The sequence below is a fragment of the Prinia subflava genome, chromosome 3 (genome assembly GCF_021018805.1).
Source record: "Prinia subflava isolate CZ2003 ecotype Zambia chromosome 3, Cam_Psub_1.2, whole genome shotgun sequence".
NCBI classification, from domain to species: domain Eukaryota; kingdom Metazoa; phylum Chordata; class Aves; order Passeriformes; family Cisticolidae; genus Prinia; species Prinia subflava.
The window spans coordinates 65,863,404-65,877,125 of record NC_086249.1 but is presented as its reverse complement, the minus strand read 5'-3'; the positions used below and the strand labels follow the sequence as shown (position 1 = coordinate 65,877,125).

The following is a 13,722-nucleotide window of genomic DNA, read 5'->3' as shown; positions in this document are numbered from 1 at the left end:
CAGCAAGTTGTAAGATGGTCTAGATCTTGCATTGCTTAACCTTCAGACTTCTTAAATCTTCTTATTTCCATTTGATTCCTCTGAATTTTCTTCCACTCTCCTACGCTAAAACAGCAAAAATGTAAAACCTGCTGTAAGATTAATTACACAATATCTAAACATAGCGGGGTCAGCAAGCTCCTAGATGAGCTTTGTTTATTCACCTTTATTGTGACTTGACCATGTATCATGATATGCATTAGGATACATCCTTTTTTCTAGGAATGCCTCTGAAAAAGTTCTAAATTTTTTCTTAATATATTTTATTCAGGTGCCATATCAACATTCTTTTGTAGGTGATAAATACATCGGATGTGAGAATTCTGAAGGATTGTGTGAAAAATGTGCAATCATTCAGCAACCCTTCACAAAACCTTGAATAAAATAATTAATTTTCTAATGGGTCATGACAGTGTTTAATAATGTTGTTAAATCAAAATACTCTCATTACAACTCTTAATTTATAGCTAGATGTTTCATGCAAAGCTAAACTAAAGACTATTTGCTATGCAGTAGGCATTGAGCAAAACCCAAAACAAAAACTGAGCAAAATAATCATAATCAGAAGATCTCTATTTATAAATGATATAAAAAATCCAAAAAGACAGGACTGCTTTGGATCCTGTGATGTGGCACACAGTAGGAATAAACCCAAACAGCAGACGTACCTAGAGGAATAGTCAGCAAGACTGACTGTCTACTGAGCAACATGACTCAGTTACACTTGGGTTATTAAGTTCAATACCAAGGAGCCTGAATGATATTTAAAGACCTATGAAATGGAGAGGCCAGGCTGGATTATATCTCACAATTCTCATAGGTAGGACAGAGACCAGAACTTTTGTAGACCTCCTACTGCCTTTCTCGTTTTGTTGAAGCTGCTGTTTCATTTTAGGCCTTTTCTCCTGAACTGCTCTTCTGGAACATCTGATGAATCCAGTGCACACAAAGTAGAAAATAGATCAGTGCACCTGCAGTATGTCTGGGATATCTGGAAGGCATCTGTTTTATTTTTCCATGAAACACGTGCAATTAACTAGATCAGTTTATGTGCCTTTTCTTTCCAAAAAAGAAGGAAAGATATTCAGCACAGCTGAAGAACCTCAATTCAAAGGATACTTCCCAGAAAGAATTCAAGTGTGGATACAATTTACTCCTGCTTTTGCGCCATGGATACATTAGAGCCCTGAAACTCCCCTGGCTGGATAATCCTTGTACTCCCCACCAGAGGAATACCAAGGGAGAGGAAGAGCAAAAAAAGAATGTGGCCCCATTCATGTCACAGTGTGATCCCACTCTTGTAAATATATGTTAACTCAATGAAAACTCACAGAATTAATGGCCCCAAAAAACCCTAAAACAACAGGAGGAGATGCAATCATAGAAGCTATGCTTGCTCAGCTGGTCTGCTCCTGAACCAACAGTTTGAACTGAGGATTAAAGTTTGCTGGAAACCATAGTCATTCTAGATCTCCTTTTCCTCTGTGGCTTTAACAGGCCAAATCTCTTCAGCCAATGAAGTTAAAATATACAGGACACATAGCTCTTTATCTGTCACACCCTGCAAATCACATTTTCCAGGCTTAAAGTACAATTTGTTTTGGCTTTTAATTACCTGACTTATCACCATGTCATATTTCCTCCCCCCTGCAATAATTACATTCTGAATCACTGTGTCATTCAATATTGGCCTTTATTTATGCCTCTCACAAAATGTTGAATGTTTATTTATAAACCATGAAAAGCACAGTTTGTAACAATATTGATTCAGTGCTTTAGAAAAGCAGTGGTCTGGCATTCTGCAAGTAGAAGTAATCACAGGCAATTACTAGAGACTGCTTTTCACTACTAATCTTGGGTTTAACCTTATAATTGTATTACTGAATTTATTTCACTTTGCTCATGTATCACCAGGTTCCTAATAAGAAGTCTGATATTAACATAATTTAATAATATTCAGGGGATGAATGGCTTTAATTGGTTTAAAAAGAGGGAGATATATAGCCTATGCCATACAATGAGAAAACTATTGTAACAGCCCCTTTTTATTTCGTAATAAATGATAATTAATATTTAAATGCATTAATGAAATAAGTTCTTAGTGGCTGGGTCACAAATCTTTGATGTTTATGCCACTAACAAAATCACTAACTGCTCTTAATGATGCCCCTGAGCTAAGCTTCACTTTACTCCTGGTATAAAAACTACTTTGGTTGCCGGTAGCATGAATTATCAAGTGTGAAAGTCAAAGCCAAACTCAGAACAGTTCTTCTTGTCCTTATCCCAGTATACAATAGGAAGAAAGTGCTCAAATTCAGACAAAAAAACCTCAAACCACAAAACGGCCAAATGTAGAGAAAAGCAAAACTAGCAAACAATAACTAAACCCCTAGATCTCAGTCAATAGAAGTATTCTGAATTCCCTTGCTGTTCCTAGTGAAACAGGTTTAGTGCAGTAGCCAATGGAGATGTAACTTTCTGCCTGGCATGGAGTCAGAGCTCAGGGCAGCACTGGGGTAATGGCTGTGCTTTTGGACAGCACCGACCGCTTGGACTCCACTATTTCTGTTTCCTACTAAACCCACATGTTCTCAACCTGAATTCACCCAGGTTACACACGGAACCAGCACAAGTCAGAACTGAGAAGTTAGGCTTGTGAAACAGGAAAAAAGGGCACTTTTTTTTTGGTTTGTTGTTGCGTTTTTTTGTTTGTCTTTTCCTATTTTCTATAGCTTTTCATTAAAAGTACATGGAAAGAAAATATTTCCAGGAAATATTTCCTTTGGTTGGGATGCTGACCTGATGGGATAACACCCATGCCAGAGCATTGGCATTACCAACTAGTACAATATTTTTGGCAATATTGAAATACCCTTAGCTTCACTCAATCCTTCCTTGGGAACTGGTTCTTTTTTTTTTTACACATGCCATGTTTGGTTCAGAATTCTTTCTCATTTAATGAAAAAAAAGCCCATTATAATTAGCTTCATAATCATTGTAACTCACCTTTTAATATATTTGGGAAAAGTATCTCAGGAATAGCATGGTTCTGGGAATCCTAGATCCTCCTGTTTAAAAATTTTAATTCCCCATGTGTTTTTCTGCTTACACCTCCCTGCTACTCAGTGACAGTTCAAAGGGATTATTACAATAACTGAGAATGCTTTGTTTAGAGCCAGAGAGAATAACTTATCATTATTTTCTCACAAAGTGTCCAGAGCTCAGATACAGTAAAAGATGAACATGAAAAGTATGCATACGTCTTTTCTATCACATTATTGGTAATCACAGCTAAGAGCAACTTCAGAAATATTTTCAGCAGCTTCTACAGCTTATGGTTAGATATTAAATCACAGTTTGTCAGGAAGGCTTGGTTTTTTGGTGTGGTTGTTTTTTGGTTTTGTTTTTGTTTTTTTCTTGTTTTGGTTTTGTTTTGTTTATTTATTTATTTTATCTAGGAAAAAAGTAGATAACAAGTAAATTTAATAACAAGAATGTGTTAATATGTTATATTTTTACAGAGGAACAGGGAAGGACAAAACTTTTTTTTTACCTAATGGTGTCAAAACAGAAAAGCCAGGTTTTCAGAAACTAACAAAGTACTGAAAAAACAGAAAGTAGAAAATTTAACTAATTATTTCTGAAACTGTAGTTCAAAATGTCTACAAACATCTACTACCTAGATCTAACATCTAAATAGTATACTTTTTTAAGCTGTAGCTTAAAAAAGTATACTATTTGAGAAGCTCTGCTCCTATACTGACCTTTAAAGTACTGCCACTGATGTAAAAACTAAACAGACCTTCTGACATACCCAAAATGGCAATTCTGATGTGCACATTGAATATTATATATTGAAGCTGCATCATGCAAGTTCAGACTGGACATTAGGAAAAGGTTCTTTTCTGAAAGGGTGGCTGGTAACTGGAACAGCCTCCCCAGGAAAGCAGTCATGGAACCAAGCCTGTCAGTTCAAGGAGCATCTGGATAAAGCTTTTAGTCATATGGTTTATTTTTAGTTAGTCCTGCAAGCAGCAGGGAGTTGGATTCTGTGATATTTACAGGGCCCTTTCAACTCAAGATATTTTAGGAATTCTTCTATATTAACGAATAAATTGATTTAAATTAAGAATTAATTTTCTGACTTTAAGAAATAATTACTTTTTGATCATTTGCCTATACAACTTTCTAGAATATATATAGAATTTAGCAAGCTGGTCCATTTGAGCCAGTGGAAATATACTGCACTGAGTGGAGATTTAAGCAGCATAGCAACATAGCACTGACAAATTTAATGCATTAGAATGAGAAATAAAAAGATTTAAAAATCTCTGAAGATTAAAAATTGTAATTAGACTTAGAGATCATGACACTACTGTTCAACTAAAACAGCGTAATAAAACTTCAGGCAGATGGAAGCAACTATGTCTTCTTGCAGCTGAAATATAATATTACAAAAAAATTACAAAAATAAGATGTCCTAACCACCCAACTGTCTAAATGTGACTTACTGAATTATAATCTCACTGATAAGCAAATTGCTGAACTGCAAAATCCTATTGTAAAAGGAAAATATTTGCAATATGTGTTGCCTACTTTGAGTGTGCTTGAGCGCACACTTCATCAAAAAAAAAGGAAGTGTAGCTCCTTTGCAAGGAATACATGGACTGCATTGTTTTTACAACCTCTCTGAGGAAAAATCTTCAGAAAGGATTTGTCCCTGACATTAGAGAGGGAACAAATCCTTTGTGTATGACCCACCACCTCCTCTAGAGAAATGGTCCAGAAGACAATGAGACAGTAAAGGCCTGAAGGAGATGTTGTTGCCAACTTTCTTATTAGTTACGCTCTTTCTCATGGTGTTTAAGGCGTAGGCTCAACATCTTTTTATGTCAGTTCAGTGAAATAATGGGTTCACAAACAGAAAGCAAAAAATCTTTTAAGCTTGTGATGTTGCAGGTAGAAGATCCCCCTCTGTTACCAGCCAGCACAGAGAATGGACAAAGGATTTTATAGAAGAACTGCAACAGTTCTTCCTTTCATTTTCTGTCTTTATTCATTTCTCTTGACTTACCCAGATGTGGCATCCTTATCACAGAATCTCTCAATATGAGAGTACAATGAGAAAGAAATCTGTGCTGAATCTGGAAGACTTTCAAATTAGCAACAAAAGATGTTTACCTGCCTCATTTTTGGCTTCAGTTATGTGCTAACTCTAAGAAATGGTTGTAGTCTCTTAAAATTATGTTTAAAGAAAAGGATTTGTCATTTTCTACTGTAGATAAACCAGCATAAAAGTCCACAGCTATGATATGACAACAAAATATTCATTCTCAGAGTAATCACAGTCTTTCCACAAGACAATCATTAATCTTGAATATTCAGTGCCACTTGGGGTTCTTCATATCGGCCTCACCAGGCTGCATGTAACACAAAGTCCTTAAGGCCAGCAATTGTTTTGCATATGCTGTGGGTATGAATACAGCCACCAAGTTTTTAATACCAAAGACAGTCATGCAATCAAAGCACATTCTACATTTAAGCAAAAAGGTTGATTTTATTAATTATTTAACAGGATCATAGGATAATGATCCTAAAGAAATGTGACCAGCAGGTCACCTGTACTCTGCTCTCAGAAGACCCCACCTGGATTAATAAATCCAGCTCTGGAATTCTCAGGATCACAGGAAAGATGTGAATCTGTTGTACAGGGTTGAGAGGAGGGCCACAAAAATGGTCAGAGGGCTGGAGCGCCTCTCCTATCTTCATAGGGATTTGAGGTTGTTCAACCTGGAGAAGAGAAGCTCCAGGCAGATCTTATTAGTAACACCTTCTAGTACTTAAAGGGCATTTAAAAGAAAGATGGGGCTGGGATTTTTATTAGGGTCTGCTATAACAGGACAAGAGGAAATGCTTCAACTCGTGCCCATCATATCACACCATGCCCCACTGTGAAGAGTTTTGCTGCATTTCTCTAATAATCTCCCTAGAGGCACCAGGAGCAACTGCTAAGTGCCCTCGAAGTAGCCTCTTCTCCAGAATGAAGAAGCCCCAGTCCCACAGGCTCTCCTCTCAGGACATGTAATCCAGTCCAGATCATGCTGGCCTCCACTGAACTTGTTTTATTTTATCAATGTCTTTTTTGTACGTGAAGGGCAAAAAAACTGAACACAGTGTTCTAGATGTAGTCTAATGGAGTATCACAACATGTCTATAAAGCACACTATCAGGTTTGTGTCTTGCACCACACACTGAACACTTTTAATGATGATTGCAAGTGTTTCTTTCATTTATAAAAGAAAAAACCAAACAACGGAAGCACTATTGAGCTACTGTTATCATCTTCTAGTGACACTATGGAAAGACCCACAGTATGATTGCAGTGCTAGCAGTTCTCATTACAGGATCATAGGATCATTCAGTGGTCTTGTTATAAACCCTTTTCTTGAAAGGGCTCATGTACCCAAAGCCCAGAGACTGAGAAGAAAACATTTCCTGGATATGTGAGAGAGGAGACACTTGCACATTCTGTGCAGTCATGTACATACACAGGGAAGTGGCATCTCAGTAGGCAATTCAGACCTTAATCTGTGAGGGACTCACAAATTATGCATCTATTACATGAATTACGTAGTTTACTCTCTGCAGTGTGATCCAGCAAGCCCTAATGCCTGCTGACAACAGTGACATCAGAGCTCTGTACTTTAACTTAAAACCTGACCCACGGGGACATCATTGCTCTTCAGAGGAAATCTGGGGCTGCAGGTATATTCATTCTGCACATTTGGAGGGTAAAAAGCTGCATCTGCCCCCAGATAGACTAGGCAGCCTGGGGTTTCATGACAATATCCTGCCACCATTCACAAAGACTGCAAGAAGTGACAGTGCCAGGAATCAAAGAAAGGAAACCCCGAAGCTCAGGAAGGCATTTGGAGGAAGAGACTTTGGTTCTAGCTGTCTAACAAGGATCACATACCTCATCTACTCAATTTTAAGTGCAAAATGACCTTTTTCTCCCATGCAGTCTCCTAGACATAAAATCAGGCTCTCCTTTCCTGACTACATTTCTGGCTCTGTGGCTTCTTTGTAATCACAAAATATCACATAATACAGGTTAAGAAAAGTTTAAAAGCCTCATCTATTTGAGTGCTTGAGTTGCAGTCTGCTGTACAGTGTATCAGCTCTACCTCACCTTCTGACTGTGATTTAAATGAAGCAAATGAGGCAGTCCTCTTGAGGCAGAGTAGTGGCTTAGCCTGATAAATACGGGAAAGTACTGGATGGGCCAAGCATCCAAATCACTCACACACTTATTGTTCAGAAGGGAGTATTTGAGCATTTGACAGTGGATCTCATGGGAATATTTCAGAACTGAAGGTCCAAACACACTACGAGGACTGTGAAATAGTGAGATCACAGAGGAGGTAACTAGCTAGAACACCAATTCGGAAAAATATACCTGTTTTTGAAATACTGTATAAGAGAAAGCCATTCAAGCACATTTGTGGTACCCAGATGGGTTATTTTTGCCTATGTTCTTTTTCTTTAATTATGTGAAACCCTTAGGGATTATAATTGTCATAAATATTTGCATAGATAAATAATTAAAACTAAAATAAATGTGAGTCAAACCATCCTTTGGGAAAGTTCAAGCTCCAGAGGTGTCACTGTTTGTCTATTTTTTCATCAGAAACATGACTAGACATTTCTAACAAAATCCATCACCCAGCTGCATGATGAATGAACGCTGTGAGGGCTGTACTTTCCTAATGAACAGCAGAATACATTTGCTCAGAAAATTTAAATTCTGATCTAATCCCCATCTTTTATATAAGTAGCCAGTTTTGAATTACAAACGGCAATCACTACCACGCGAGAACATTGACGTATATTGGTGTTTCACTGTGTCCTAAGCACAGAGAAATGCCTTCCAGTCAGTATTGCCTTAATATCCCCAGAAGGAACTGAAAACACCTATTTACGAGCTTAGGATGAGTATATCAGCAGACATAAAAACCAACCAAACACACTGAAAAAACTGAAAAAACGTAGCACACAGACAGATTTCAGTTGTCTGGCAAGTTGAGAGCAAATTCAAGCTAAAAAAGCCCCACCCTGATTAGACATTACCTTGGATACTCTGTTGGCAACCTCTCTGCCTACTGTCAGCCCCTGAACAAAGGTCCGTGCAGCGATGAACGCTCTGGTCACTTGGACCTTCAGCTTCCTGGGAACATCTCCAAAGGGCTTCAGCTGGTCCGTGTACTTGCTCACACACTCCAGGTAGTCCTCGCTGAAGTGGTACTGGGGGTTTATCAGCTGGAACATGCGCTCCAGCAGCCGAGCCCAGAAGTCGTTGAGCATTTCCTCCAGGTTGACGTTGCCTCCCGTGTAGTAACGCTTCAGCTCGGTGAAGAGGTCCTGGAACACCTCGGAGTTCTGCATGTACAGCATGCCGTACGTCCGCACAAACATGTCATTCAGGGACCGCTCCGCGTTCTCCAGGAGCTCCCGGAAAAACTCTGCAGGGAAAACAGGCAGCTGTTAATGGCCACAACAGTAGGGCACCAAGGATCTTCTGATTGCATTCCTGACTCATCGTAATTTGTCTTAATAGGTTGTTACCACAGCACTTTACTAGTCAAATTCATCATCTGGATAGGAAATAGCTTTATTTAGAAGTAAAGAAAAAAAAATATATATATATATAAACTGTATAAACTGAATTCCCTATCAAGGTCGAAAGATGTAGAACCTATAACACTGAGCAGAAAAACCCATTTAAAAGAACTTCAGTGTGGGTACTTCCACTTCTTCATGTACTGTTTGAACATAGAAATCCCTGTCCTTCCACAGCCATTATACTAAATCTTCTCAGCTAGAAGTAAAGTCACTAATATGATGATTTAACTGAAAATTTAACGATTTTAGAATTTAGACTTCACTTTGATCCAGTCTTTACAATAAAGAAGTAGACCACGGAAATAAATCTGAATACTTATTTGCATATATTCTTGAAGAAAACTTGAAAAAGACTTGCGTAGAGATCAGAAAAATCCTTCTTAAAAGTGTCACATGTCTAGGTAATGGTAAAAAATTGTTAGTATTTTCAACAATTTTTTAGTCTACTGAAGAGCAGTGCTAGAACCCTCCACCAGTCATGCCACAACCATCCTATTAATTCCAGTCTGTGCTAGTGGTTTATTTTGGAGATGCAGGCATTAAGGTTTTCTTGAAAGTGTTCCAGACAACTGCTTTGGTGCCTTTTATCTACTGAGGCCTAAACCATAAGCTATTTCTAAATTTTGGCTTGTGGAAATTATTCTTACTGGAAACTGAGCCCATGGGATAAAGTAGAAATATGTAATAATCTCTTCTGTTCAGATGTTTTAATTTCAGTATGGTACTTAGGATTTCCCAAAAAATTCAGTGAGCATGTACAACAGTTCTTTAAACCCAGCTGACCAAAGCAGGCATAGTATCTCCTGGTTTTCAGAAGATTCCATCTTTTTACAGGGCTTGCTGTCAATCTTCTTAAACACCTTTGGAAAGGAGTCCTGTAACTGCTGTGGCTTGTAAATAAGGCATTGCAGACAGCAAACTCTTTGGCAAAACCTTTGGCAAAACCTTTAGCAAAACATGTATTTGCCGCAATTAAGTGATTTGCAGTGAAGCAGGATTCATCAAACACCAAGTCTGGGATACCAGATTCTTAATTTGTGGTCACTGCCCATAAAGACATCTGTGTGTGCTAACTGCAGGGATGTGCTGACTTTTCACACTCTTGGCTAATGCTATGATGTGAATACTCTTTTAACACAGGGCCCTGCTATGGCTACAGTGACTTATAAAAATGTAGAACCACTGCAATGCTAAAGAAAGGGCAGAAATTAGGACTAACTAAGAAAAAAATCTACACTAAATTTGAGGGTTTACAACTGTGATCAGATGAAAGCAGAATCCACTGAACATTGTGAGTCAGCCTACAAAGACGCAGTAAGAAAAGAATCTCTTATTTTTGGCAGAAGTTGTGCAGAGCTGCAGCCTTTGATCTCCCAGATCTCCTGGAAAGGGGTTGTTATGAAAATGTATACACAGAACACTGAGAACATACTTGCTACATCAAAACATTTATTAAAGAGAAAATATAGTCTAATAAATATATCAATGTCTAAACTTTCATTAAAACTGCAGCTCCTCATAAGGAATAAATTACATTCGGAAAAGAATATGCTTTTGCCAAATAGTTTATATAGGGAAAAGAAAAAAAATAAAGGAAAAAAAAAGGAAATATCCTCCTACCCACAATAAAAAAATTATTGCCAAATGTAATAATTCTATGTCCACAACATATAGGCTTCTGTTTAAGAGAAAAGTGAAACAAAGCTGTTTTTCACTGCCAGCCCTGATCTAGTGGTGTCTTTGACACCTAAATCACCATGATTACTATTTTGTACATTCAGCATTTCTTTTTCTAGAAATAATGCACACTGACTGCGCTGCTGAATACATCTAATTCTCTAGTCACACAACCCAGAAAGAAAAAACATGGCAGAGAATCTGGGGCTCAAATTAAAATTTGTTTTAAGGCTGGAGCCAGGCTTTTCCACTAGGGCAATTGAATGACAACAGGAAAATACAGCCACAAAACGAGTGAATCCAGGCTTCTTGATTTTTTTCTCATAAGCCCATATATGCTGGGAGGCTGCTGTAAACAACTCACATGCTGGCTCCTCACAATCCGTGGCTATACTGGGAATATCACTCTTTATCTTAAAGGATCTTGCCACTGCGTAAGTCAGTCACAGCAAAGCTTAACTGAGTTTGCTGACAGCTCCTCTTGTCTGAGATTATTAGCTTACTCTTTCTTTGTGTGGGTGCATTATTTAGCAGTCTCAGAGTCAGCTTGTTGGAGGCCAACCAAACTTTTCAGGGAGGGGTAGATATTTATTCTCTGCTTGTACAGCATCCAGCACGATGTGGTCCAGGCTGGTCACAGTCTTTATTTATACTGTGGTACAAACATTTCCAGTAACTCTTCTAGACTCATGCTAGTCTCAAATGTGATGGCATACATATTAATTCTGTAGGAAAGCTAAACAGCAGCGCATTTATTTTATTTTTAGTCTTCTTACAGGCCTTTAGCCTTCTAGAGCTACTGCTAAAGGTAAATTATTCCATTAAAAGTTGGAGTGTTAGGCTTTTGTACACTTTGACACAAAAGGCAGTTAGTTAAGAGAGCTATCTGCATCAGTAACCCCATGCAGGATCAGAATAATAAATCAACAGCAGCTACAAAATTGGATACCTTTTCAGTTCCAGACAGAAAGAGCTCTCCCATGTTGTGCTAATTTCTCAATCAACTCCCATCCAGCAAAATGAATGCTGCTGTGAAGGATTGCTTCCTGTTTTAGTCTGTAAATCTCCCATATATCAAGAAGGTAGTCTGCTTTGCAATGCTTATGTATAGAAACTGTGCCATGGCATAACTGAGTACTTGTTCACTTACAACTGTAGAAACTGAGTGTGCTTCTGCAAAGTTTGAATTTTGCCACGGTCTTCACAGCAATGTAAAAATCTTATGTTCATTGCAAAGATGATATTTCATCAACTTGCAGGTAGTTTTTGAAAAATAATGTAATTTTTCAGCTTCAAGTAAAAGAATGAAGATGAGATAGACATTAGTCATGTTGCTTAATGTGCTTCTGGAAGGCATTCAAGTACTAGGGTGGGAGAGGAGAATCTATATGAGACAGAGCTGTGCAGTGTTTTAAAATATGTTTCTTGTGATATTTTTTTGCTGCCAAAAAGGTTGTCATGAGCAGTGCTAATGTTAGAAATAATTTTTCCTAATTTTAAGTGATGATTCATTCATATGGCACTGTATGTCCTGGGTATGTCTTTTGTTGCCAGTGTGTTTTTATACAGATTTCATTTAATTAACCACAGGGTCTCAGGAAGCCTGTTCACTTCTGTGAGATAGTTGAAAAGATAAGGCACACTGAGATACTGGAAAGATGGAGAGAAGATTGCTATTGCAAGCCATTACATGGTCTGTATATGCTTAAATGGTGGATTTCCACTCCATGGATCACACTTCAGCTAGTTTTCATTTTTAGACACTATTAGTAAACTTAGGATGCAAGATAGAGAATAACAGTCTGCAAGTGAAGTCAGAATTGTTTTAAAATATTTTGGCCATGATAAGACAACTCAGTCACAAAGTGAAAGGGCAGACTTGCTAGAGTTTATTACTGAAAGGTAGGAACAGCTCGCAGATCAAAAATAATGTCTTGTTAGCTCTCACAGTTCTTTGCCTACTGCAAGTTGACATTCTGACTCTATTTTGATGTAGGTAAACTGGTGTCATAATACAATTCAACAGGGAAGCTGATCTATTTCCAAAGTGATAACTAGTTGTCACCATAAGTCAGTGGATCAAGATTAGGGACAATATTGCAGCACAGCTGATGCAATAATTGCTTTTAACAGAATATATGCACAAATACCTAGAGGCAATTTTTATAGACACAGATTTGTATTATGTTGGAGTGGATATTCTATGATCGTTCACAGCCTGATAAGTTCCCTTGCATTTTCTTTTCCTCTGTCATTTAAGCAAAAACAATGTCTGACTGTAGGACAAAGCTAGAAACAGTTTGTTTTCTAATTCCTGAAACCAAAAATATATTCATGAGCCCCAAGACCACAAAGAAAATTCAGTTAATTATCATATATTCTGCACAGCTTTCCTTTTTAGCAGAACTTGAGACCTGAAGCCATACTATGGTGCACCTCATACACCGATTAAGCAGTCTCACTGTTAGGTGAGGAAAAAAACCAGCTCAGCTGCACAGGGCTCTGGACAGTGATATATGCCTGATTTTCCATGGGCCTTTGTAGAAAACTGCTCAGGGTGACATCCTGACTGCATCTATCCTTGACTAACACCCAAACTCTACTGGCAGTTCCCAGCATAGCCTTGTTCTCCTGCTTGTGGGGGCATTGCTTTTCCAAGGGCTCTAAGGATTTAGATATGTAAATTCTACAGTCTTTACCATTCTACCATGAGGCATCATTTACTGTGAAGATGTGGACATATTTACACCCTATGCAGACTTGGTGTACCTAATTTACTGCAAATTGTTGAACTTCCCAGTCCTAATAAGGCTGATAGTAAGAGAATATTAGAATTCATTTAAATGGACTATGCTTTTTGAGAGAAAGATTCTTTGAGGGTTCTTTAGGTACAGATACTTGCATTCATTACAAATATCAATGTCAGCCTTTTCCTGCATCCTAATTCTGCCTTTCTTTGTTCAGGAAGCCATTAATGAAACAAAAATGTTTAGGTGAAATCTTCATCTTTTTTGCTGCAAAGGCTTTCTTCTTTTCTTTTCTCTTTCTTTAAAGATATTCCACAATGACATCAATTTCTGAAAGTTGTGATTTATCTCAAGGAAATTCATATGAAATTAACCTCTGTGGGTTTTATGCCTTTTCATTTTCCAACTGCTTTACGTTTCTGGAGACTTTCTTTAAACAATAACTAACCTTACAAAGCAAAAAGAACTCAATTTACCTTCCTGATTGAGAAAAAAGTTGTTGTAGGAGAATATTTATAACAGATGATTTTTCTCCCCTAGTTTTGACATTACATTTGTTTTCTATTCAAGAGCAAAC

The 13,722-nt window shown here is 37.8% G+C and overlaps 1 protein-coding gene across 1 annotated transcript in view; it reads right to left on the bottom strand.

Moving 5' to 3' along the window:
- Window positions 1–13,722, bottom strand: part of GPC6 (glypican 6) — a 727,192-nt gene that overhangs the window by 319,328 nt on the left and 394,142 nt on the right. The window contains exon 3 of the mRNA XM_063392301.1: window positions 8,170–8,561. Coding sequence (XP_063248371.1) covers window positions 8,170–8,561 — 392 coding nt within the window. The remainder of the gene's footprint in view (window positions 1–8,169; window positions 8,562–13,722) is intronic.